The sequence below is a fragment of the Zootermopsis nevadensis genome, unplaced genomic scaffold, assembly GCF_977971745.1.
Source record: "Zootermopsis nevadensis isolate Lab colony 2312 unplaced genomic scaffold, Znev_1.0 Znev_ptg000027l, whole genome shotgun sequence".
Lineage (NCBI taxonomy): Eukaryota > Metazoa > Arthropoda > Insecta > Blattodea > Termopsidae > Zootermopsis > Zootermopsis nevadensis.
The window spans coordinates 2,696,622-2,724,581 of record NW_028259159.1 but is presented as its reverse complement, the minus strand read 5'-3'; the positions used below and the strand labels follow the sequence as shown (position 1 = coordinate 2,724,581).

Here is a 27,960-nt window from a genome sequence, read left to right as displayed (position 1 = left end):
TGTCGTAGAGCTATCTCGGTTTAATAAAAACACGTAACTGATTGGCTTTTGTTTTCAAGGATGTGAAGTTCTGAGAAGATCGTATGTCTTTATTTTTATCATAAATTAGTGGAGAGCGACATTTATCTCCACGAAAGACTAGCTGAAAACCTCAAGCTACAAATAAGTAATGATTCAGAACGATTCGGTGCATTCTGAAACTGACCTAGGACGACAGCCATCTCCACGGTTCAGAGTTCTCCGTGAAATGCTGAAGCTGCTCGCCCGATCCAGAACATCCCTAGCTGCTTAGAGTGGTCTCTTCTCTTTAGGGTTCCTCACAAATAATTATCTAGTTTCAGGAAACAAGTTGATGTCCTAGGAAGAATACACATGACATTTGGTGGTTGGTTGCTTTCGAAACATGGACCACTTCAAGTTACTTTTCTAGTCTCTTCTGATCATTTGCACCTCCAAGGATTAGCTCCAACGGCTGTTCCGGCATTTATACATCTATTTATAAGGTCTTCCATAATTATTTTTTCCTCGAGGACCATAGGACTGTCAAAACTCACTTGGGACACGATTTTCCTCCATTCGTTGTCTTGCACTCTTAATATAAGCCAATATTGAAACATGCCATAAAGCCGCCATTGAAATCTTTCTGCACAAACCCGGAACAACAATTCTCCTTTACCGAAAAAATCTCGGCAATCGTTGCATATCGATATTCAGGTCCCCCCCCTCCAACCCCACAAGGCATCGTTCGTTGCATGGTAACTCAGCCACTGATCGATAGCGTCCATCGCGACGCTGCGTTAACATGAGAACAGAAATACGCGCTGTTCCTGTAATCAGGCTGACGTTTTCCTCGACAGTCGCTCATTTATTCCCAAAACTCGGTAACTTAATGTTTCTCGTGTTGTTTAGCGGCAGGCTACTCTATAGACTGCAGATTGTCGGAATGCTATGTGCAAGGGTGAGATTAGAAATGCTTACAAAATTTTAACGTTTGTGTAGCAAACAGCAAAGGTCTATATAAAATATATCCTACTTCAGAAAATGGACAATGTTCAGCCAGCATTGTATTTGTGTAATAAACAACCATTGCCACGCACGTTTAGAGAATCATGACATTCCACTTTGACAATTTTGAAATTTGTCAAGTATATTTACTGAAATGAAACCTCCATAACTGAGGAATAAAAAAGATTGTGTTTAATTGCACGTGTATAAAACTGCTAATCGTCCTTTGTCAGCCTATAAAATGTGTCTCTAAAAATAAACAAAGTGATAGGACGGTTCACGAAACTCGATTGTGTGATCTGTAAAAGAGACACGAGGTCAGTAATTCCTTCTCGTAATTTACATATAAATAGAGCGTATATAAATTTAAGTAATCAGGGTTGTATCCAAGCGTGTAAAAGTGCGGTAAAACCCACACTTCTTCTATTATTAGCATGGTCTTGAGTGTGCTGGGGCTCCATTAACTAATTTAATGACGGAGCCCACAAACACGCGACTAATATCAGTGATCGTCTGCGCAGTACAACTCCCATATACGCCTATGACTATGATATCTTAATTTTCACGGATTCCTCAAATTACATTAAATTCTTCTTTGAAAACTGTTTTATTTAGATCTCTTTTATAATTTCCAAGGCTCTCATATTAGATTAATCTTCGCTACATCTGTCCACCTTATGTAGCTAGGTCCTCAGATAAAGCAAACGTTGTTACTGTACTTAAGCACCGCGCCATGAAAGTGTATAGGGACGTGAAGGTAAATAGGCTACCCACGAACTGTAGATCTTAGCGTCAGATGGAGATCAGTGATCTCCATAACCCTCCTGCCACTTTGCCCCGGCTGGATGAGACTTACAGATAATATAGACATGTGGTGGCAAGAGAAGAAATCTGCGCCTCACAGAAATCGAAACCCGACCATCCAGCAGATAGAGAGCCAATTTTCGATAATGTTGTGTTTTTAAATTTGTTGTAATTTAATTTTGTATTCTTCCGCGTTGTCACAACTGCGTAGGGCTGCATTTTTATCAGCTGTGTCTTCTTTATTATTCTCATGGACGATCTTTTTAGTCCTGTTACTTGATTGTGGCAAATATTTGACAATTTCCCCCGTACCACGTGATGATATGATGGTGGTCCGCGCAGATCGGGACTGTCCTGACTCTGCCGCCAGAACTGTCATCGTGTTCACAGGCTGACTCCTGTAAAGCTTAGGACTTGCCATTGTACAGAATGGGCCAAAAGACTTTGAACACATTTTTGTGTTATTAGATGTACAGACGAAATAAACTTGTCCGCCGAAACAAAATAAGTCACACATCTTTGCCGTGTACTGTCGAGGACTTTTTGCCAACAATGTATTACGACTCTCTGTTGAACAGTGTTTGTTACTTCCATTCACTGACCATTGTAAGAAGGTGACTGTCTTCTGGGATGTTGCGCCGTGTAGTCTCGAAGGAACAGATCGACGTTTCTACCACCAGACGACACGTCGCAACATCCCAGAAGACAAGTTGTCTCCGTGAGAACTTTAAATCTCACTTGCTGTTTCATGCAGGTCGGGTTCACTCGTCCGCTGTCGCGGCATGGCCATCTTAAGCGCGGGATACCCGTCTTGGACGGTTTTGGCCCGTCACTGTAGACTAGTATCAGTTTTTATAGGGCTAGCCCAGTGTCTGGTTGTTCCCGCTGTTCCCACGGGATTGTAACAGTGCAGTTTTGTGCAGGTCGAGTCCACCCCGCCGCGCTGCTCCCCGCCTCTGCCGCCAGTATGATCATCGAGTGCGCGGGTTGCGCCAAGCCCATCCTGGACAAGTTCCTGCTCAACGTGTTGGAGCGCACGTGGCACGCCGAGTGTGTGCGGTGCTACGACTGCAGAGGCAACCTCACGGACAAGTGCTTCAGCCGCGAGGGCAAACTCTTCTGCAGGAACGACTTCTTCAGGTAATCCTTCGGACAACTCCGTCTCTGATTCCCAGCATTCGTTCATCCAAACACATTGTCGAGCTCGGCTGTGCCACCTAATGACTCTAGGCTCACACTCGGTTATTTAACGACACTCTTCCAAGCAACTTGTACTACGCCGCTCATATTTCTCCCAGTACTCCGTTTCTTGTTGCTGCCGTCCGAAAGTGCTTGCCCCTGACATTTATAATTATTCGTTTATTTGTTCGTGACGTCACAGCAACTAGGCCTACTGTATCTCCTGTCTTCAACGTCAAGGCGCCGTAATGAAACGCAGCATGTCCATGAATGATGGCCAACTTAGCGTCGTCATATATTTATTTACTGATTACTTAATGAAGCCGTAGTAAATTTTGGTAAGCCGCCTACTTAACGCAACAGTCCATTTTCCGCTTAGTTACGTCCACGATAAGATGTTCTTACTGCCTTAAATAAGTTCTACCTGCTACGGGAACGTCTGTCCACACTGCTGATACTCCTTCAGTATATTGCATAGGGACTGCGATAGGCCTAAACGACTGCCAACGTCGGCGCCAAGTAAAACAACAACAATAACAGAACGGAGAAAATTACGTAATGAGGAGCTGAAGTGTTTGTAGGCTTGCTCTAGACTTACATTTGGTGATTTAATCAAAGAGTGTGAGATGGGCGAAGAATGCAACACACACTGAGAAGAGAGAAGTCGAAGGGGCCTACTTTTTAGTCGGAAAATTCAAGGGACGATCGCTTTCGGAAGACCTAGACATGGATGGAATATGATATTAAAACTGATCTCAAGGTAAATCATGTGTGAAGGTGTGGACTGAATTCAGGTTGTTGAAGATGATATCCAAGAGCAGGATTTTGTGAATAAGGTAATAAATCTTAAAGTTTCATAAAATAAGAAGCCAACTAAGGAATACTTAAATCCGCTGAGTAACTATCAAATTTTCAAGTGGATTGGTCTATCTGCACAGGTGGGTGCAGTTAAACTGAAAACAATTGTTCTTGAACTTTTTTCCCTGAGTGAAATTCAGAAACGCATCGATGAATCTCCACGTGTACTGGAACAATGACTGCTTTAAACTACTACATCCAAGGTTCGAAGACAAATCATTAACATTAGGACAGACTTCATAGGCATTTAAGCACAATTATTCTATACGTTTGTCATTCCTTTCATAGACGTTGTTTTCTATATAGGTGGCAACTTGTCACTTATAACACAGTAAGAAAAATTAAACTTCCAAATCGTTTCAGCTGCGACTTCATGAATGACGGATCGCCCTGGCAGAGTTATCCTAGTTTCATTTCTTTCTTAAAGCAAAGTGTTTTGAAAATCGTCCTCATGGGACCTAATATGCTAAATGGAACTGCATTTAGTTTCATTCATTTTTATATAGGCCACACAAAAATTGCAAATATCTATTTCGACCGAAAATACGGGCTATAATTAGAAGAAGAAGACGCTCAAGCTAAAGAGTTGACTGACTTTTTCCCCCTTTTTGCATTTCCCATCATGCGCCACGGTGAGATCAGAGGCTATCTACTTAAGCGGTTTCTCCAAATTGAAAACGATCTCTTCTCAGAGAGGATTACCGCTATAATACACCCCTGCCACCCCGCACCTCGCACCAGGGGGTGTGGGTTGCTTTCAGATGAGTATGGAGGAGCTCAGTTATGCATGAGATGCGCCAGTGGGCCTTAAAACCGCCCCATCACAATCCTCTCTACTTCAGCTTCATAGTATTTCAGAGGCTGGTGGTTTTCACTTGAAATGCTGCCCGTGTACTCTGGGGTTTAGACTCAAGTCAGAGGGTGGGAAAGACACATGTCTACTGTACACCCCCGACGAACCTTCCGGCATAAGGTGATAGCGCTAAGCGAATGATAACACAACATACATGAAGATCCTCTTCACAGATACACAAATTCTTTGAGGAGAGGTTTCGAAATCTTAGAAGCAGTGGGTACTTTCAGTACTTCCTGAGTAAGTTTCGATTCACGTACAATCAGTAGACTTTTCTGGGTGGAGGATCGGACCTTCGCACAGCCTCCTTACCTACACAAGACAACACAGAAAGCTCCATAGTGGGATACAAACCCTCTATTCTAGAGTTCGAGTGATAAGAAACCGCACATGAATTAGAGGATATTTTGCGTTTATTGATGTAAAATGTTACAGCTGGTTGCTTGTTTAAAATACATTTTAAAGTTAATTAAAACAATTTCAGCAGTGAGACTAGAAATTATGGATTCGAAGGGGGAAGGAGGAAACACCCCTCTGTCACGTTAAACTGTTCATAACAAGATGGGTCCATGCTGCTCGTCACATTAGCACATTAGCTTCGTACAGAAGAACCTGGTACTGGAATCTCTCCCCAAGAACACAGTCTTAATAATTTGACCGTCTTTTTCGAAAGATTCAAGTTCCTGTACTTACACGACCAGCAGTTAAATTTACCAAATTACAAAACACAAAGTGGATGGATGTCTTTAGTGAATTATGTGTGAGTTCCCTTGGTAATAAGACCAATTACTGACCGGTTACAGCCTAATTTATATACAGAAGGGCTAATAGTTGAATGATGTTTGCATAATCGCATTAGATAGACCCCAGTGTGGCCAACTGGTGAAAACTGCGGTAGCAGGGAAAATTATACATGACCAAAAGTCCGGTGATGGTACATCTAGATATGTGCCATCTCTGTGGCATGTCAGACCGTAGTCGTCCCACGAAACCACAATAAAAGTAAGTTAAATAGAGAACAAATACACAAAACTGATAAGTTGATAAGTGTCGGGGCGCTTCGTCTTACATAAGTATAAGAGGCCTTGATCTATAACTCCACACATTCTTAACCTCAGCAGTAGATGAAACTGTGATCATTTTCACACCTTGCAAACTTTCTCACGGAATCTTTCTTCACAAGCTAATTGGTCACTCAGTTAGTCAAAAAACTCCACGCTCTTTATGGAGCCCAGATGTTCATTACTGTGTTCACAAAACCCCATCACTTCACCCTATCTCGAGCCACACGAATCCACTCCTCGCGCTCATGCCCTGTTTATTTGGTAATATTATCGTCCCATCTCTGCTTCTGACCGCAAGTTTTCTCACCCTTCAATTTCGCGATTGTAATTGTGAATCTAAGCCTATTTATTATCTTCCTAAGCATGCCACATGCGACGGCAATCTAGTGACATTTATTTCATCACCCAAGTAACATTTGGTGAGGAATACGAACTGGAGAACCACTCACACCACAGATTTCTCAGTTCCCCTATTTTGTTCTTTCTTCAGTCCAAATATTCTCCTCAGCACTGTTCTCAGACAGCCTCAATCTTCTTTCTTCCCTTTGGACGAAGTTTCACACCCATATGAAACAAGATGTACAATTATATAGGTATGTGCACATTTTAAATAGGAGACGGGAAGACAAAACATTCTGAAGTGAATCGCGCAAGCATCGAGCCACTTGGATGCTCATATTTAGTATGCATTGTTTGCTGTTGAAGGTATCTATCGCAACCGTAGCCAAGTTCTTGTAGGGAGATATCTTAAAGATTCTGGCGGCTTGTCTTGTTCGGCTTCCCGGTAACTTGACCGGCGATTCCCCGCTAGGTTCAGTACAAGTATGAGACTTCCACATGTATAAAAAGCCTTGAGTAATCCAGTGCACAAGGAACTAGGCAAAACTTACAAAGGGATGGTAAATTATAAAATTGTATAAATTGTAAATTATATGCATCTATACTGGAGCTTTATCGTGATAGATAGCTAATACGTTGGTAAACAGATCACTTGAAAGACATGACCAATAAAATCTGTAAAATGTTTCGTCAGTAAAGAGAAAATCGATAACATTTAATTTGATCTTTGTGTGAAGAAGAAACGATTTATTAATTCTAACCAAACACAAATTCGCTGGACAGTTATCAGAGCAAATCCCTAACATCAAATATTATCGACATCCAGTTAAGTAGCTTCCTAGAAGAAACATGTGGAAGGACGGACGCACGACATCCGCATTGTGCGTTCATTTTAGGCACTAACTCTACACAGCAGAGTCCTTCTTGAAATGGCAATAGTGGCTCGGGCATTCAAAAAATTCCTCACCTTTTATGGAACCCGAAGATTAATTTCCGTGTTTCCGACAGCACGCCCAAGTCAAAGGCCATGCGTGCTAGTTTTTACAGTGTGAAGAACTGTTCGACCACCTCTTGTCAGCTGTACGCGACTGCTTATTCCATACATTCGCAGGCAGACTTACCTATCACATTTGGAAGCTGTCTGTACCACCTCATTTTATCCACTTTATGCAAGTAATGTGACGAAATGTGTATTTGAACATAAAATAGTACGAATAAAAAATTCAGTACAGAAGTGTGAAGCAACAAATGATATAAAAATCAGCCGGCTCGACCTTTGTGTCGTACTTCTGGAAACAAACCACAATCGAAAGTGTCGTCTTTGTTCCTTGAGAACGATATCCTTTTTGTACATGTAGTTACTCAATACTGACTTTGCTTTTACACCTCACTGGTTTACCATCTCAGCGTTTTCACGGGAAACCGATAATGTCAACATTAATGTGAATTTATATTTTATACGGACTTCTTGAAAACTCAGCCCCAAATCCAGCAAGCAATACCAAATAACAAGATCTAGTCCTTCGCTTGCAGTAGAACTCAGGACTTCGCGGAAACAGAACCCGTTAAACACGCCGCCCTTAAGAATGCCTTCACGTAAGGCCTAGCGCTACATTTTAATTGCAAGTAATGAACGCCTAATGATATGAACATCACACTAGAATTTTTACTTACTTCTTGCGTATAAGCCATTTTGATCATATGAATTTTATATTTTACTCTGTCATGTCATCCCCTTTTGTTACACGATCGTTAGATTATTTCACGACGCTCTTTAAACCCCAGAATGTGAATATTTGTTTCTCGGTAAGAAAGGCTTAAGTAAGTACAGATTGCTTTTGACTTAAATTATTCTTATCGAACACCAAAGGTACGGTGTCGAATAAAGTGAGAGACAATTTGCAAATGGTAAGCGGTTAAGGATTGGGAAGGTGTCTCTTGTGGCCTATTTCCGGGTCTACTGAATGCTTGCGGTCTGTTTGAACAGCCCACAAAATCAGCAAACATGGTTTATCTTCCAATTATCTCAGGTTTACTGTAAAAGAAACAAGTATAATATTTTAAGTTCTTTATCTCTGTATATACTTTTTGTTCATTTATTTGTTATTTCCACCGAATACTAATTTGTCCGACTTACATTTTCTGGCCAGTGACACAGCCCTTTTTCCTCCATTGTCCCGACAACGAGAACTGGACGTATTAAGAAAGCTGTTCTACTTATGTTTTTTTTATTTAGACTGAAACGCCATATAGTGACGAGTGTGAAAATTTTTAAAAATATTCCCAGTTTTCGTAGATGGTAGGTCTACACGTAAGCATTCGCGAAAACATTTGTGACAGGTTTTTTAAATATTTTCTGATGATTTAGACGTGGTCTTCCAAGTTAGGACAAGGCAGTTACTAACAGTTCGGGGGATTACGCTGCCTCCTTCTGAATGCTATCGAACCCGAGGAGACTACGATATAAAATGTTACCGCTATAAAAACCTCAAACGTCACTTTATGACGATCTTCCGAAACATAAAATATTCTATCAATAAATTTATATAGGAATACTTAAGAACTTGAAATTGCGAATATGCAGATAAGAATAAATCCTAGGGTGGAACGAAATTGGTTGTCTTTAATTTGGTTCTTTCGGATTTTCTTTTGTGCTCGAAGTACTGATATCTTCACTGCTGGGAAAGTTAGGATTACGTTCTTCTGCATTATGACTCGGCGTACTCTTGCAGATGGTAACAATATCTCGGAGGATCACGCTACCAGAATCTGCTTGAAAATAATTATCAACTGCTCTTGAGAAATATGAGATTCCTTGTGGTGTGAACCATTAGAAAATAATGCCCATTTTCAATCAAACCTGCTAAATTTTACTTTCGCCGTCCAATTTTAAACACTTCCCCTTATGGATGTATCACTTATTAAGGTAAAAGTTAAACGTAACGTTAAATAACTACGTCTTATTTAGAGACACGCTGAGTGGTTTAAATATTTAATTACTTAATGTTAAATTAGTCTGTATGCATTGACCAACTATCAAACCTGGAAATAATGGACTTTTCTTTACTGGCCTTCATATTGCGTGTAATTTACTTAGTAACAACATTACGCGCAGCCTTAAAATCGTGAATATTATGTTGTATTTGTAAGTACTAGTCTTATGCTCGGCTGTACACAGGTATAGTCTAATAGCCGCGTTTGCATAGGCCGAATCGAAATGCACGTAACTCAAAAGGAAGTAAAACTAAAAAAAATTAAAGACATTTCATTTGTAAAGGAAATACTAGATATCGCCTTCACATTCCACTCGGTAGCTTGTCTGTCTGTAGGCCCAGCCGCCTCGAAAATTCTTTACGAAATACTGCGGCTATGGTTGTCTTTTTTACACGCTTTTCACCCTTCCCCACTCCCTCCACGCCCTCAAAAACCTTCCGTTTCATATATTTTTTTTTTTTTACTGCTGTCTTTAAATTTGAGAAACGTGCCATGGAAGTCAGAGCTGGACCAAACTGAGGGAAATATCTTCTTGGTTCTGCAGCCCGCTTCGCCTCAGCGCACACCGCATTCAGCTGTATACCCCAGACGTACTCAACATTACACCCTCGTGCACTGCGATTTTCATAATTCGATGTGACAAAGATTTGGAATTTGCTCCTGCTGCATGCGATGTCACAGGATGAAACACGTGTTATGAATTAAGAGAGCGCGTGTGAAACGTGACAAGGAACGCCATGTACACTTCGTATCAAGGGTGTATATGAGTGAATATACAATAAAGAGAGAAGCCGTTAAATGTGTATCAAAAGAGTGGATCTGATGAGACACGCTACACCTTGATTTCGACTCCAAACAGAATAACTTCTCACCTGATTGAAATATCGATTAAATTACTCATAAGTTACTTAAAACACAGGTAGGCCTCTAAGCCTTTGAGTGTGATGTCACGTTGTAATGAGCATCGCAGATCACATTTGTATCTCACACCATAAACGAAAAAAATAAATGCTGGTGCTTTATGCATTATGCATTAATAGTATGTGATGAAAGTCTTTTATGGCTGGAGCTACATGTGTTAAAATTCCGTATCCGTATCAAGATTCTTAATGTCACATGTTTCATTTCGTGAAACTGCGTACAGGCTTCATTTAGCTCTTCGGGATGTGAATTGTGAAGCTTGTAAATCTAATATACTACTTACACGAACCTCAAAAATTAACATTTTTCTAAGAAAATAAATGTCTATCGTAGAAGGAAGTTGTTTTTGATAACTGCGATGTTATCTACTTTTTTATTAAAATTATTTTAATATTGTGTATAGTTTAGGAGAAAATAAAAACGTTTTATTCTATGCCGTGTGAAAAATTATATCTGCAGTATCATAGCTTACATTTTGTGCACTGAGATATTTAATTAACAAGTTAGACATTAGCAATTAAAAACGCCAACGTTTCCATTAAGATTTACGTAATCGAAAAATACGTACTCTTCTATATTTTGGAGTTTTCATCTTGGAATTTCTGAAAGAATATTATAATCTCTGGCTTACAGCAGCTACAGATGCACAAAATAAACCAGTATTGTATATCACCATTCAACAGTCAATATATCGGCCCATAACGTATTTTAATTGCTCCTGTAAATAATATAAATACTATCAGTTTTAATTTTAAAATACCGTTTCCATTTGTACTAGTACATTTATGATAGTCATAATCAAGGCCTTTTTTTCTACTTATTAAGACAATTAGTAAATCTGAGGAATAATATGTTGCTATATAAGCTTAATACTAATACTTTCTTATTTCAATAAGGAACGTTTTCTTCCTCAACAGGATGAACTTTGTAGGGTTAGGTCTTGAAGACTTGTTCTTACGAATGACAAAACCTTGGTCCCTGCGATCGTCATTTTGGTTGTCGAAGGTGTCTTCATCCCTTCGGTCGGCAACTGAATGCCTAATATCGGTTATAACCGACATGTATCGAGTACCAGTGGCCGAATATATTGACCGTAAAGATGTTTTGTACGTCACTAATCGTAGCCTTTTTGCTGTCCTAATCAGAACTCCGCGCTGCGTAGGGGGTCTGTCTTCTGCGCTTCTTTCAAGGTCCGCTGGAGTGAAGCTTGGCTTATTTGATTGTGGCTCGCAGTTGAGAGCCTGCAGACTATACAGGCACACGATGGTGTGTGTATGTGGGTCGTTGTGGTCATTTTGGAATGACTTTTCTGAGAACTAGTCCGCCCCAGCTCCCGATACCACAAGTGTAATGGGCAACAACGACATAAGTTTTATCAAGTGGCTATGTCTTTTTATTACTGACGTAATGCAATTTTAAGTAGGCTGCATGGTGCAACCGAACGTTGCTGCTACTGTTTCGGTAAAAACATGATTCTGCATTTCACTCGTCATACTTATTCTTACACATTTATTTATTTTTTCTTCTATGTATTTATTTAATTGAGCTTTATATTTATGCTGATCATGTGGCCTTGCGGTTGTAGTCTGTTTTGAATCACGCACGACACGCTGGAGTTCGACGATTTTCTGAATTTTGTCGTCTTTTTTTTTTTTTGGGGGGGGGGGGGTCAGGCTTTGAGGCGGCTTGTTCTGTCTTCTAAGGATTCCTTCCAAGTTTGTATACATGGTAAAAACATCCAAATATTGAAAACAGTAGCCGATTGGGTGGTGGAATTCAGTAGGCCTGCCAGGTTCCAGTTGATTACACTTGTAGATTTTAATATCACAGCCAGTGGATCTGATATTGGTGCAGTGTTTACGACAGGTCGGGTTGCTGTGACAGCCTATGTAATTTTGGTCTACCCAAATAAAGTATTTCTCGCGGTTGCCATACTCTGTTTATATGCCCCTAAAGAAATGTTATGGAAAATCGTCTGGAGGAATAGACACAGATTTAAGAATTATATATTAAAACTGTCGTTAAATAAATATATATTTATTTCTCTCTCTTCTTCTACCAGTATAATTTTTTTTTTCCGATTTGCCTGCAACGGACTTCACAATTTTTGTTAGCAGGAATTTAGCAACATATCGATATGCTAAATCACCATCGACGTGGAATTTCTCTTGATATCACATTGAATCGACTTATCGGTACAAGTAAGCATCCCAAATTCTGACTGTTCTCTGTTCTCCGCAGTTTCTCCAGCAGACACCAAACACTTCAAAGTATGACACAACCTCTTCTTCCTGCACCTCTTATCCAACGCCTCATGATCTCAGTGGCACACGTTGCCTTAAGCTGTTTCATAGCTGAAACGACGCTTCATCAGCTTCGTAGGTCTGTCGAGCGACCAAAATGATTGCGTGTGATGCAATGGAAAGTATGTGACAGGAAACAAACACCAACGACCTGCAGATCTGTTTTAAAAATAGCAATTACCTGCTCACCTGCGCACGCAAAGATACTACGTACTTCTCAAAATCCATGAGCCCTACATACAGCCTTGAGCGTCCCGTTAGAAATGTTCTATCTGTTGGTCAGTTCACATAATTTATTTATTTATTTAAAACTATATTTTTCTAACCATGTTATAAATGTTTATTTAAACAACTTATTAAGCAGACAGCAAAAAATGTATTACACATACTCTCTCATATCTGGCATGAATGTCAAAATAAGCAAAAAAAAAAAAATCGCGAGCTCCGTGTAATTCTAATCTATACCAGGATTATGTAGGATTAACAAGCACCATTCTAATCCTTAATCACTTCTCCTTATGCCCGTTTAACACGTAAAATCTGTGTTTTCGAGAATATCACCTCGTCACATACACATGAAGGCCTCACGTATAAATCGTTCGTTGGCAGCCGGTCTCATCCTTTTGCTAGGATGGAACAGTTATTTTTCATTTCTTCAGGAATGACCTTCAGTATACACATGTGCAACAGAAACGATTTCTTTATAGTTGCATTGCTCATTACTTCTTCGAAGGTTAACACAGACTGAGATAATCGTTTTAAAATAAACCGCTGTTTTGCATTCATTACTTGTTATAAAATAGCCGTTACTGTGAGTTATTAGTTTTATTTTCGCAGTAGGCCTATATCATACGAGAAATCATTGACCTGCACAGGTCTTAAGAACCTATATGCAGAGAGAGTTACGCGGCGCCCAGCAATATTTAGACTGAGGGGAACACGTAATGTATGCCTACTTGCATTTTATAACCCGAAGAACTTCTTACAACATATATTCTTATTAGCCAGATGCTGTGTTAAATGTTACAGATGTTTAACTTTACAGTTAGTAAAAATACCATGTTGATACTCTTGAAAGGATTAGTTTAGAAATGTGAGGGCTTGAACGGCTAATTCCAAAAAATCATCAATGCTCTGTACTAACCATCAAACAGTTTCATATAACATTTTTATACATAACTTGACATAATATTCTATCATACTAAATGTGAAGTGCTTAATTTCACTGGCACCGATTTATTGCCAGAAAACATATTTTAGTGACAAAAAATTACCCACATTACTCTATCAAAAGCAGGCTAAGTACGACCGCCATGTTTGAACAGTAGAAAGTATGTTAAATGGCGTCGGAATGGGACCCCAGCAGGTTTGCCCTTATACCGAATGTTCTTGTTCCGGATATTGCATGAAGAATTATCAGGAAGATACACAAACATTAAGCCTATGCATTAACATGAAACGGCGTTATCTTTTTAATAAGACAGAGAACAAGGAACAAAATTATCACTTCGCTACCTATTAGAAAGCTGTGCGTGTATGTGTGTGCCTGGCAACTGAGTTGTACGGACACCAATATTTTTATAAATAAATTGTTTTTCATAATACCCGACATGATCCACAAGCTATTGGAGACCTCGTCGTGGTTTCCTTCAGTTTCCATGAAAATACTTGGACAGTGTCTTACACTAGACCACGACTGCTTCGTACCACATCCTCCCCAATCCATTAAATACAATAATCCAGGAATAACTTCAACATACCAGTTGTTCGGCCAGGGTTTGAACTTGTGCCCTTCCGAAAAGGAACAAACAGTTCTAACACGTCTAACTACCAAACCACGGTATAAGGTGCGTTTAATTAACAAAGATACAGATTTATGGCAATCAGTTTATTCTTATTGCAGCTTTCAAATAGGCGAAGCTCTAGCGATTGATATTTTGGGACAGGGTTTAACACGCAGGCCTGTGAGACAACCACAAGATCACTCTAATAATATAATTGACCTCAGGATCTCGTAAAACAATATTCCATTCCTCCGTGTTCCACAGTTAGCAAATACGGTCACATTAAAAATACATTTGCTACAACTTAATCGAAGCTTGCAACGTTACTTAGACCGCTACTGCAGGAAAGCAACATGAAGATCGTCTGTACCCACTCTGTGGTTGTTGTTCGCTGCTTGTCATGGTGGTTTCTTTTTTATTTATTTTTATTTATACATATTTTTTAACATTTCTTTTTTCCTCAGTCTCTCTTGTCTCTCCAGACTATTGCTCCTTTTTACTTGTTCTTTTGCAATCGGCTTCATCAGGAGCTACTACATCCTCTGAGTTCTAACAATTACCGAGTGTAATAAAACAGCAGAGGAAGATCCTACTGTGGCTACTGCCTGGCGACATCATGGCAAACTCTATCAGCTTATTATCAAACTTTATGCTCAAATTAAATGGAAACAAAAGTTTCAGAAAATCTATGTGAGTACATCTTCATTGTAGCGGCTAATTTGTAGCCAGATTTCTGTATTTTATAATGACATATAGGTTTCTTATTATCACATTCCCCTGGTTTTGTTCAGGCAGCCTCAAGTTTGGTCTCAGGCTAGCTCAACCAGGGGTCAAACAGACAGGGCTTCTGTCCTCCTCGCTTTTCTAAGTGCAGACGGAAGCAGAATGCCCTTTCCGAAACGTACTTTTATTACTTTCTTAATTTAGACGACAGATAAAGTTCACGAGAACAGTTTTACAAATACTTCTCTACCGGCTTTATGAGATTTTACATCTAAAATTTTGTAGCATTTCTGACTTTCCCCAATTTTGTCAACAAACCTAACCCCAACCCCAACCGCTGTACAAAGTAAACTAGGATTCACAGTCGGAGTGCTGCTTCGCCTGAGTGTCATGCAACATGCAGAGCACCAGTCGGGCTTGCGTGATCAACATGGCCGCCACTGTGATTGGAGCGAATAAGATTCCTTGTTGGTAGATGAATCCCTGTGATCTATTTCCGACAGGTAGCTCACTGTCATCGTGCAACCGTTCGACACGCTACGTCTCAGTTTATTCTCGGTTTACGAGAAAATTTCTGGATATTTTATACGAAGGACATTCCCGCCGAGTCATTTTCATAGCGCGACAGTCTGTCTTATGCGCGTGTGTGCGATATGCAGCACACAGTATCTTTAATGAGTCAGAATAATAATTAACAACAAATTTTTCCTCTCAAGTATTGCATTTTTGCAGCTTGTCCTCCTTAATTGGCATTTACTTACAGTTCGATTTTTAGACCAACATGGTGGACAAAATGATCATAATTTTGTAGCATTTTAGAGGCGTTTCTCTTAGAACATTTTTGTTTTTGTTTTACTTATTTACGTCTAAAGATCCGTCACATAGAATCTATTGACGTCCTTACAATTCCACTTTTAACAGCAAGTCGTATGCCTTATATTTGGGTAAATATAAAACACTGAAGTTTTGTGCTGTACAGATATTATCTGCATTTATATGAACTGTTTTCGCACATCTCTGTAAAGAGTTGCTGACCTGTGTAAGATGAAGCACGTGTTTAATGACGGTTTCAAGTTTTGATGTGTCTTTAAACAACCTATAAACACGGAAGTTTCCTCAAAGTTGCAACATTTAGGAAGTTTCTGTGGAGATATTTCAAGTAAAGTTTCCGTGTCATAATTTTCTGAACCTACTTACAAGGTATTTGTGACACACTTCAAATAGAGCGGCAGCAGTGAAACTATTTAACCTATGCCCTTGCAATGCCTCGGGTTTGATCAGTTCTCTAAGTTTTGGGCAGGTTATATTTTGCTGTAACACAACTTAACAAATAAACAAAAACAAATAAACCTATGTTTACAAAATTACAAATATTTTTAACCTGAAAAAGAAATGAGTGAAGATGAGAAAAGAAGAGGACATTTCACTCACCGAATGAAGAAGGATGAGCACGTACAGACCTAAAATAGAAAACAGAAATCATGAAATGGTATACAGCGCCTTTATAAATTGTACATGTAACTATGACAGTTTATCTCAGTTGGCGTAGTCTAAGGACTGGAGATCCGGAGTTCGATTCCCAACAGAAGCAAGCAGTCTTCTCTTTTTCGAAAAGATTCACCTTTGTAATCGAGAAGTGTTGTGTTTTCGTTGAGTCAAAAACTAAACTTTTCAATAAAATTTAGACGACTTTCCGGCGTCATAGGGTTAACAGTAATTTAACATAGCGATGGACCACATTTTCCTCCTCCCTTATGTTTAAGTTTGACGCCAGTTTCAGCATTCAGTGGGGACTGATTGCGGTCAGCCAATCAGGTCTTCCCATCAGTAGCCAGCAACATGTGCGCATTTTAAGATGGGTTCCTATATCACACTATGCCCCAGTGTTCGTCCTTACTCACATAGGGCCATCACAGAACGATATACTGAAAAATTGTCTTGTACTAATAATGGTACTGGACCATGGTACTCGAATGGGGGCGTGCCCCCCTACATGGAATTGAGCTCAAAGAAAAACGACCATTCTAAAATATATAGGGCCTGTTGAAAGATTGGAATCAATTTTGAAATGAAAATAAGACCCTTATCGCTGTCAGGTTCAATGTGACGGGTTTGCAAATTGGACTAACCTGACATGCGGATCAATGCCTCGATTGCATTCTCTGAGGCCTGACCAGTATCCCTTGAAGTCGAGGAAATAGTGTGCCTTGCAAACGCGCCTCAAAGCGATCCACCCAGCCTTTCCGACGAAGCAGCTTATAAAATATGAAGTATTCACGCTGACATCAAATAAAAATAAAGAGAATCGCATTTTAAAGTTCAGAGTAATGGCGATGAAGACTTCCAAATACAATTCTTAAGATTTCACAAAATCGAATGTGGTAAAAAATGATCCGTGTGTCTCCCCTCTCTAGAAACCTCATGCGTCCCCTAGTGTGGGGGGGGGGGGGGACACAGGTCAAGAACCACGGTTCTTGATGTTCCACAAAACAATAAATATAAATTATATAACAGCCTGTTCTCAGACAGCCTCAGTATGTTCCTCCCGTAACCTGAGAGACCAAGGTTCACACCCAAACATCGACGTGGAATCATGTAGATCTCCGATTTCCATTCCTTCAGGTCAGAGAAAGTATAAAGGCTTGAGTTGTTGCGATGCCGTGTGGGAAAAGATGTCGCTAGGTTTAAAATTGCGCTTGTCCCAGTCCAGCTGATACATCTGCTAGTGTCGCCGTCGTGGGTTTCTTCTCTCCTCTGAAGAAGAAGTGAATTTATCATCAATTTATAAGTGGAATGATTCCTGACTGTAAGATAAAGTTTCCCATCATTTATTTCATACAGGCTATTTAAATGAGCAGGGCGGGTGCTATAACGAGGTGACGCAAGTTACAGCTCCCGGCTGTAGAGTAGCCAAGATGGTCTACAGACAGATAAGATATCTAGATGAGTTTTCTGGTAAAAATAACCTTTAGATTTACTTGCAGTGAAACGGTAAAATAATCTTATAACTTTAGTGAAAAAATGAATTAAGTCTGCTCTTCCCGGTCAGTGGCTACATACAAGGGCACGCTTACGATATCGCACCGCTCGGTCTCTGGGTTCGTCGGTTCAATTCCAGTTCAGGGAATGAACATACATTCGCATTTGTGTACGGCTTGTAGTTAGTGTAGTTACGTTGAATCTATCTTCTGTCCACGAAGTTAAAGTTATTTAAATGATGTGGGATTTAGAATTAATTCTGAATAGAAACAGGCCATATGCCTAATACATGATACCTGAAGAAGTATTTTTCCCCTGCATTTAAACACATCGAACTATTCGTAGTTCTTCTCTCGGTGTGGTCCCGAATTCTCCGAACTTCGAAACTTTCTTCGTTGATCATTACAGCATGCAAATTCTTGGTCGGTGTATTTAAATAGACCGTGACCGCTTAGTCTGCAGTTTGCTGACAGTTGATGGCGATCTGTTCCCATGTTGACGCCAAGGAATGACAATACAAGAGAGGAAACGTAGACACGCATTTTGCAAATTACTTCTTTGTAATTTTTCATACTTCAGAAATACAACTCTGTTGTTACAAGTAAATCGCATTACAAGTAAAACGAGCATAAATAAATAAATAAATAAATATATATTGTATTTCGATAAATATTAAATGTTTCAGAAGCTATGTGTTTCACCGACTATTGATTTTTATGGGATGAGAATGTTCTTGGCTTGAAACTGAAAGTAGATTTGAACTTCATGTTAAGAGGGTTATAATACATGATCAGGGCCAAAGTAATGTTCACTTAATTACTTTCAGGGCAGTCTCCAAAGTGTGGTCAATAGCTGCGGAGATGAAGCACACAAAATAAATTACAGATAATTTTCCATCACCATTTTTACGGAGAAATAATTTCCTGTCACAATATATACATAGAAATCAGATTTTATTTGTGTGTGTTTGAACATTTTTGGTAAAAAGTATAAAACGAGGTAATTAAAACTTTATACTTTTCCAGTCGATAAACATATGAAGTGGTCGGCTTTCAGGAATAGAATTGTGATGATAATGATGATGATAGTAGTAATAATAAATAGTTTAAAGGGTATTGTTGTTGCTGGCATTTTATTGTGACCGCGGGACGGGGACAGCAGCCGTGGCTACGTAGTTTCTGCAAACCCCGACTTAGCTTTTGGATCAGTAAAAACATCGAAAATTCTTTCCCATCAGTCTTACACTCACTGCCACGCGCTGTGCTAATTTAGTACAAAGTGGCACATAATTAATCACCTAATTTCAAATAACTAATTTTTTCATTTTATAATTTCTTTAGAAATAAAATAGAGGCTTGGGAGATTATTATGAACTTACGGGACTTCCCTTTTTCCGTACAATATTCAGCTGGTGCAAGAATTGCTGCTAAGAGATCATGAAAATGGCCTAGAATACTCCCGCACTTTCCAGCAGGGTTTTTATTTTGCACCATTCTGTATGAAAGCAGGATCAAATACGTTCAGTCTGAATACAACTCATTTGCACGGATCCTCTGAAAATTTTAGTGCCCACGTTCTTGCATTAAATGTAGGCTACATACGTCACTGTTCCCCGCATGGAAGATACTGTTGCAGTTTCCAGAGCCGGATGAAGACATTCCAAAGTGAATTGGAAGTTTTGCTGAGGGGAGGGAGGTGGCGGAGAGAAGAGGGATGATGATATATATCTATGTCGTCGTCTCTACCGCAGCGTCGGGAAGCAGCGTCGATATTATACCTGCCCCGCAAAGTGGACTACTGTGCAACTGGCTGTATGAACACGTTCTTCGTGGTGGCTGTTACCACATTCAAAATCTTGATTGAGTAGGCCTAAAAGGATACCTGCAGTACCGACGTCCAGTTTATAAGGCCTACCAGGTGTTGCTAACTTTTTTCGGTGACGGGCCACTAAAAAAGACCTTGAAATTCATAACCATGTTATAAAATTTTATCGATCATAATTAAACAAATGAAGATGTGCAAAAACCACCAGCCCGTCGCGAAAATGCTATAGTTGGTGACATGCGTAAGAAATATTTTGAAAGCACAGATTATTATTTCCCCCCCCCCCCCCCGAGATGTTGACGCTTAGATCGAACAAGGTACTTCTGATTGCGAGTCACGCTGGAGACAACTTGTTGCGGTCACAAATGTGAAATAGTGCGAGACTGAGTTATGCGATTCAGCGGGAAGTTGGACTCAGAGACATCGTTGGTACCAATCACTAAGAAGCCCCTTCCCTTCTACGCAGTAGGCCACACTCTTCTTCCACGAGATCCAGAACTTCGTCATTGCTGTCCAAATTAGACACCTCAGATTATCAGATTCAGAACCGCTTAAGTCCACTTGTTCGACAACGAAAAAATGGTTTTGGTACTCTGGTAGTTCCATTGTGGTTCTGAAGAGCTTCGAGTATTATTTTTGCTCGTGCTTGCAATTATTTGTGGTTCTGAAACGCCTTGGTTGTTGTTTACTTGCAGGAGGTACGGCACCAAGTGTGGAGGTTGTTCTCAGGGTATCTCGCCGAGCGACCTGGTGCGCAAGGCTCGGGAGAAGGTGTTTCACCTCAACTGCTTCACGTGCATGGTGTGTCGCAAGCAGCTGAGCACGGGCGAAGAACTCTATGTGCTGGATGACAACAAATTCATCTGCAAGGAGGACTACATCTCCGGCAAGACGCATCAAGGTAATGGACAAAACACTTTTACTTTATTAGCCAACTGTACTGCAGGCAAACTTGCCTTCACTTGTTCTAGAACTCGATTCAGGATCTCTCTTGCAAGACCTGTAACCCATTACAGAACTACATCTTGCGTAAGACCTAAAACTGTTTAGGATTGTGTCTATGTCTCCCAATAGTACCTTTAAGTCAGTTCAGGACTGCATAATGAGTAGGATACAGAAGTGTTTAAGACTGCGTCTCCCGTACGTCCTGCAACTGTTTGGAACTAATCTCCAGAGGGCGCTTGAATTATTTTTATGGCCACATCTCCAGTACGATCTAAAGATGTTTATGACTTCATCTCCTGGAATAATTTGTACCCGATTTATAACACCCAGTCTACGTCATTTTCCCAAAGAATGTATTTACAGGTTCGTATTATTCTCAGGATAAAAAGTGATTGTTTTCCTTCACAGCATCAACAGCATGATCTTCGTAATGGAGAAGTGTTTTGTTTTCTTTACGGTAGGAACTTAATTTTTATATATTATTTAGATGAAATTTGTGTTGCAAAGAATTAAACTTATGCGCCCTAAGTATTCTGCTACTTTTTGAATCCCCGCGTTTTTAATAGCCAGGGCAGACTGCCTCATACATGAGCCTGGTAACTGTTGACACTTCTAAATTCGCCGGACACAAGGCCAGAAAAGTTTCGTATGCGGCAGATTATTTAATTTTGGTGTTTTGTGAAGGGATGACAGGAGAGGGATGGAGAAAATACCAAGAGGGTTGAAGCGTAGTAGGGAGGGTGGTTAGCAAAATCGCGTTACTGCCCGCAAAAAAGCGAAAATGAAATTCGGATATAAGAAGAGGTGAATGAGAGATGAATGCGTTAGTACGGAGAGGCAAGCCTGTGAAGTATCGGGTGATTAGCAAAGCACTACCCTACTCAAACTTGTATAAAATATGCCCAATATACAACCGGTTGATTCCGGTTCTGCAACTTATTTACAACTGTAAGCTATAAATTAGACCATCTGCACACGAGGTCAATACGAAAACTCATGAACTATAATGCATTATAGGCCTGTTGCTACATTATAAGGGTGCACTATCTAAATATAACATTAGCAAACAAAGGGACAGCGGTGTTGTAGGAAAGTAGGCTTTATGGGATTTGCCCTGAACTTCTTGTTAGTAGTATTATTCGTAAATGTATCCGATTTTGTGGTAAAATAAAATAAGTTAACCTTACAGAAACAACACATTGGACAGCGAAAATATAATACACAAGCGAGATATGACAAAATATTTATGTTACCTCTGACTATATTTGAAGCTTCATTGGTTGTAAAATAAATAAATAAGAGATAAGCGGTTAATTTAAATATTGATAAAATAGCTATAACTCTAACTATAGGCTTACGTTATTGGAGAATAAAATCCTGTAGTGTTATATATTTCAAACACCCGCAAGGATATTCAAAATTACTAATTCTCGTTATGCATTTGAAAGAGTGGTCATTCTGTCATCTAAAACTGGGGTACAGAGGGAGCAATTAATATCTTTGTCTTTTGTTTAAGTACATTTTTGAACGAAGGGGCTATGAGGATACAAATTGTAGGCTACCCATCTACCTCAGTATACGATCCGGATTACATAAAAACAGGAAAATTGTTATAAGTGTGGTTTCCTGGGTTGACGCTGCATACTCTTGTAGGTAATAACAAATGTTTCGGAGGAACATATTGCTTCCGTATTCAGGGTAGAAGTGAACATGGATGTAATACGTTCTTTCGAAACGTTGGTAAGTACCGACGTAACACGGCGTCGCCATGCAGAAGACTACAGCCCACATTATCAGGGAAATATCTGGCCTGCTGAATTGCCATAACATTTCAAGGAAGATGCTGCACCATAATGGGTTTATATCTGGAAGTGCAACGATGTATGGCAAATAACAAAGAATGCGCTTGGAACATATTGTCATATACTCCTTTGCATTCCTTTCAGTAGTCTAAGCTGTTGTTTAATTGGCTATTTTGAAGAACTGCCTTGAAATTTCCCTTGTAAATGTTTATATAAAACGTTTAAATTCAGACGATTTTTTATTCAGTTGGCTCTTTCATCAAATCCCTCATCTTCAAAATTCGTCGAGGTTAAAAACCTGTGGACCTTTGCTTTGACGCACTCTGTACGTTATCATAATTTCCTGATAAGCAAAGAGGTAACTTCATTTTGCTTTGACCCGAATACGCAATTAGCTTAGAAACACGAACGGATTTCATACGCAGAACTGCGCCAGTTTTGTGACACCTGGTAGTGTGAAACGCATTTTTGGGGCATGCTGTGTGCCGCTAGTCCTCTTCAGTTCCCTGTTTAATGCCGAGTGCGATCGATCTGCGGGCCTGCCTGCCTGACCGGCGCTCTGAGCACTGCGTTCCACTTGTATTAGATTTGAAATTCATCCATCATCGGAAATCGTGTTAAAGTCCTCAAAAGGTCGCCGGCCCAAGTTGTTGCATGAGGTAATAATTTCAACAGGCTTGTTCATCATCTGCAAGGGGTGGTTTATGTGAGGGTGAATGAGACGTTTTTATAGTCCTATATCTGCGAATGCGGTTTTCAGGCAGACGATCACCAGTTTGAGTGAAGGTCTCTCTCTTCTTGTGCCGCTAGTAAGGAGCAGCTGATGGCCGGTCTGATTTAGCAATTCCTTTTAATTATCCCGAATGTTCATCACCATCACAACAAAATACCACAGCTGGACCCGATCCTGATTTTACATCACTGTGCATTAAACTGTATCTTGGCAAATAACTGTCTTCATCGAGTGGAGTTCTTGATAAACTGATAGTCGTTCAAGTGGTGAAGAAATGACCCGTCTATCAAAAAACACAAAGGTTCATTATTATGTGCATATGAGAATAACTATAAACCCTTTTCTGACCAGGATGAATCAAGTCCAAACCCTTATATATTTCTTTAAGATCCTTGTTAATATTATCCTCACATCCAAGCTGATATTTTTCAAATTCTCTACCATTCGGGTTTTCCAACTAAAATTTCGTATTAATTTTTCATCTCTCATATGCGTACTACTTAATAATTTTGGTGAATTTTGCTAATTATGGAACTCTTCATAAATTAATTTTCTCCGGCCTCCTGGTTCTTCCTCCCTCTTATATATTCTTCTCAGCTCCGTGTTCTGGAACACCTGCAGTCTAAGGCCTCTTCCTCGATGTCGAGAGACAAATAATAGTCATTTAAAAACGCTAGTCAGATTAATTTATTGTCATATAACATTTAAGGATAATTATGAAAGCTGGTATTGGAGGAATGAGGAAAATCGCTATTAGCTCAATTCAAGTTCCTTCCGAAACGTCTGTTGGTCTCGCCGAGGTAAAATTTCTATCGGAATAGTCTGTTCCTCGTAAACCAACACTTGCTGGGAGCGACTGAGCAAGACGGACAGTTGCAGGTTCGAACCTTGAATAAGACATAATGCGGCCCGCCCATTGGTGTGCAACGAGACGGGATATTTACACGGGCTGTGTTGTCATGGGACGGAATTTAACCGGCCAGTTAATCGATTAGGGATGTTTAAACCGTGGTTGGTGCGCGGGACATGCTTCGCTGATATCCCGGACGACAGCCAATGTTCATGGTTGTCCAGGCACTGACATGAGTCGCAAATGGCCCACGCCTTTCACTGACCTAGTTTGAAAACGCTCGCTTATCGCATACATCTGAGCCTGTAATGGACCAGTATGCAGTGTCGGTGGAATGATTAATGACTGGGGAACGCCAAAGTACTCGGAGAAAAAACTGTTCCAATGTCGTTTTCCCCACCAGTGCCCTGGAATTGAACCGAAGCTTTCTGGAAAGAAAGCCGGCGTCGTGGCGTATGATACAGTTTAGGCCTCTTTCAGGTTTAAATTCCATGAAATTTATTAGGTTTATGGTTGGGTTCCTTTGAATGAGGAATCAGCATATCGCAGGACCTCTACAATTTAATACAGGGCCTATCCATATTTTATATTGGTAAACAGAAATGTGTTAATAATTTTAAATTACTTCATTAATATTATAATTATACCTAGTTTTTCACAGCCATTATTTGGTTTTAATAACTCCAGAGAACACATTCTCTTAAACCATTCTGATTTACCTCAGTAAAAAAGAAAATGATATAGCGAGACCTTGTGAACGTTGATTATTTATTTATTCTTGGTTTGTTCAGAGACGCTTTTAATTGCTCAGATTGTTGATGAAAGGGCTTGCTTGCCATTCGGACGCAACTGAAGCCGGGTGCCGCCTGTTGTCGAAAGGCAGAGGATTGCTTAACCGATAGCCCTAGTGATTGAACGTTACGCGCTCTTACGGGACATGCGAACAATAAACATACAATATACAGTAATGCCCGTCCATCCACAACTTTATTCTCCAAAACTATTGAACGGATTTTGGTTAAATTTCGCGTTGACGGTATAAACCGTATGCTGTAAGGCGGATTTAATTTTGGGTCCTCTGGATACGAAGCTTAAGTATAATTTAATGCACTGTATGAAGAGCTGTTCACCCTGATACGAACTCGGCTTGAATTGCACTTCTTTATGATCTACAACTTCTGTTTAAAATGTTTCGATGTTTAACAAAGTACAAAATAATGCAGTACTCAGTCCTTAACTCTGTTAACGTTGTTCCACATTGCGAATTTGTACGTCTAATTTCTGCCACAAGATGGATAAGACGAACGAACTCGAGGAAAACATTTTGTGTCTGTAAATGAACACGAAGACCGTCAACGGATGCATTTTTTTGTGAAGATCACACTTTGAAATTGGCCTAAATAAGCCATATGATCCGTTGCAGTGAACTTCAACACTCTTGTTGTATTTATGCATAACGTTGAATCGAAGTTACAAGTGTCATACATAAAGGTTAGAAGATTCTTATTTTGACATTAAGAAAGTGTCCTTTTATCATACTGTAATTGTGTTGAAACACCTCACACACCCACTCATCTACAAAGCATCAATGTCCGATAATATAGTTGGAAACAAAACGGCGCAGAAGTAAATAACAGCGCTCAAGAAAATAAAAAAATAAAAAATGAAAAACGATGAGCAATGATTTGTGATGTCAGCACCAAAACAACTTCATGGGTGCCGAGCCCAAAACATTTTCATGGGAACCGGTTCCCCGTATTCTGACACCAGAATGGAGTCGCTGCTGCACTCACAGATCACAGAATGCCACGTACAGCAAATTAACACTTTGGGCTAAACACTGGATACAGCGATCTGTTACAAGACACTTCGTAAGTGTTGGATGCGTTGGTTGGTGGTGCGGGCTAAGGAAGAAGGGAGGAAATCCACTACAGTGGATGTCACCACTCATTTATTTCTCTGCGAGGTTTATGGAAAAGCTTAGGTATGTACAGGGAATTCAACTCAGGTGTGTTAAATACAGGAAGTCCTCTTCGTGTTCTTCAGAATGAGAGCTACACTTTCCGAGACCAACTATGCAAAATGTGGATTCATGTCTTCAGGTAGAAGTAACGAGGATGAAGAACCATATCTGAGAGATTCCTCTTTTTTAATTTAATAAGGATGCATTTTCACCACATATATAGTGCCGGATGGTTGAATATCGGATTATTTAACGACGTAGAATGTTGAACAATTTAAAGATACTTTTTGAATTCCACAGCTATAAGTAAAAATGTCGAACGGTAGGTTGATTTTAAAAACTTAATTTGAAAATATTAATTGATATCCTGAAGTGAGGTCAGCCGATCTCAGGGCTGAGGTAAGATTCGTGAACGTTCCGAATGAAAAAATAATCATTATCACTGAATCACAAAGTCAGGTAACCTTAGGTTGAACTGGAAATGCTCCCAACTAAAATGCAAATATCTTGACGTCAGGAATGAAAAGATCCATGTGGCCAAAGACCGTGGCCTATCAAAGAACCATAAGTAGCAGGAAGAACAGTAAGCAGTGTGGACAGGATCGTGTTTACAGGGGACAGACTTGATTGTGCGGCCTCCTCGTTAAGTAATGACCAGAAAAGGCAAAGAAATTTTTACAGCATTGATCCTGCTTACAGGCCAAGAAGAAGATATATTAGTCGGAAAACCGACCAAGATCACATGTAATTTGCTATATGTGAAATCAGATGTGTTTTATATCTTACTTTTGAAAATTAAATCCTGAATACAGTAGTGAATTATCTCTTGAAAACAGATGTTGCCCCGCGGACCACGTTTTGTGAAATCGCTGCAGGCGTCGCCAAGCCACTGATAATGGTTCGGCTCTCGGGTCGAAGGTTGCCGGTCCGCGGGCAGTGAATGCGGTCTGCAGCTATTATTGGCACACAACAATAGCACAGGAAGCGCCCTCCCAGCATTCACAACACACCCACAGCAAGAGCTTTGGGAACACACAAGCAGCGTGACTGCCACACCGGCTTGCACTCCGATACTTACAGACTATCTCGCTGGTACACAGTCGCCATCGAAATTGCCTCTTTCCCAATACTTCATCACAGTATCCAGAGTATACTGAACCAACTGACTCAAGTTCCCATCTTCCCAACTGTTTTATTTATCTCAACCACATTTTATTGTTATTCTCATGTATAAGTCTAGGTTTCCCATGTGGTGGTACCTCATATTGATATTTACAAACTAACTTTTGCAAGTTCTTTCTCGTCTACTCTATGCGCGCTGCATGTCCTCTCAATATCACGTCCCTTGACTAAATCACACTTAAGAGTAAAACTTATCAGACTCCTCGTTTTGTAATCATTTCGGGCACTGTACGTCCTCTTTCGTTTGTGCATATATTTTCTTCAACACTTTGTTCTCAGACACGATGTGCGTTCTTCCTACAGCGCTTAAGACGAAGTTTCACACCCATACAAAACAGCAGGCAAAACTGTGATCCTGCATGTGTTATCTTTTGTTCTCTTCGGGAACTGCGATCTAAATATTTCTGTGAAAATGAAACTATGGCCCCAATCACGACAACCGCTCTCCGGGCTCGGATTCGAACCAGAGACATCCCCAACCAAAATACGAAGCAGTATTACTAACCTAGCCACCCGATTATATTAATGGCAGATGGTCTTGCAACATTTTAAAAATGTTTCGTTGTCGGTATTGGAATCCCGTGACCTTGGTAGCCGAGGCAGCTAGGGGCAGTGTTAAACTCTTTAAAGCCCGGTGGTAACACCTGCTTTAACAAACAGAAACTCTGTATTTTACCCATTGGGTGTATTTTAAAGAGTTTCGTATGGATCTCAAAATAAACAGCTAGTATTTCCTTAAACAGCATTAACCATATTGTCTTTGCAACGAAAAAACGTTTGAGGTAGGAAATGATTTTTAAATATTGTTTACATAAAATTCGTGCTTCAAGGGGTTAAGAACTAAGGATCAGCTCA

The 27,960-nt window shown here is 40.0% G+C and overlaps 1 protein-coding gene and 1 long non-coding RNA gene across 2 annotated transcripts in view; one reads left to right on the top strand and one right to left on the bottom strand.

Annotated features, from left to right (window-relative positions):
• Lim1 (LIM homeobox 1) overlaps positions 1-27,960 on the top strand; it is a 66,586-nt gene that overhangs the window by 11,691 nt on the left and 26,935 nt on the right. Inside the window, exons 2-3 of the mRNA XM_087356314.1 lie at positions 2,733-2,949; positions 20,326-20,531. Coding sequence (XP_087212440.1) covers positions 2,777-2,949; positions 20,326-20,531 — 379 coding nt within the window. The 5' untranslated portion in view covers positions 2,733-2,776. The remainder of the gene's footprint in view (positions 1-2,732; positions 2,950-20,325; positions 20,532-27,960) is intronic.
• LOC147872457 (uncharacterized) overlaps positions 15,080-27,960 on the bottom strand; it is a 213,432-nt gene continuing 200,551 nt past the window's right edge. The window contains exon 5 of the long non-coding RNA XR_015537217.1: positions 15,080-16,287. This is a non-coding gene — a long non-coding RNA (uncharacterized LOC147872457). The remainder of the gene's footprint in view (positions 16,288-27,960) is intronic.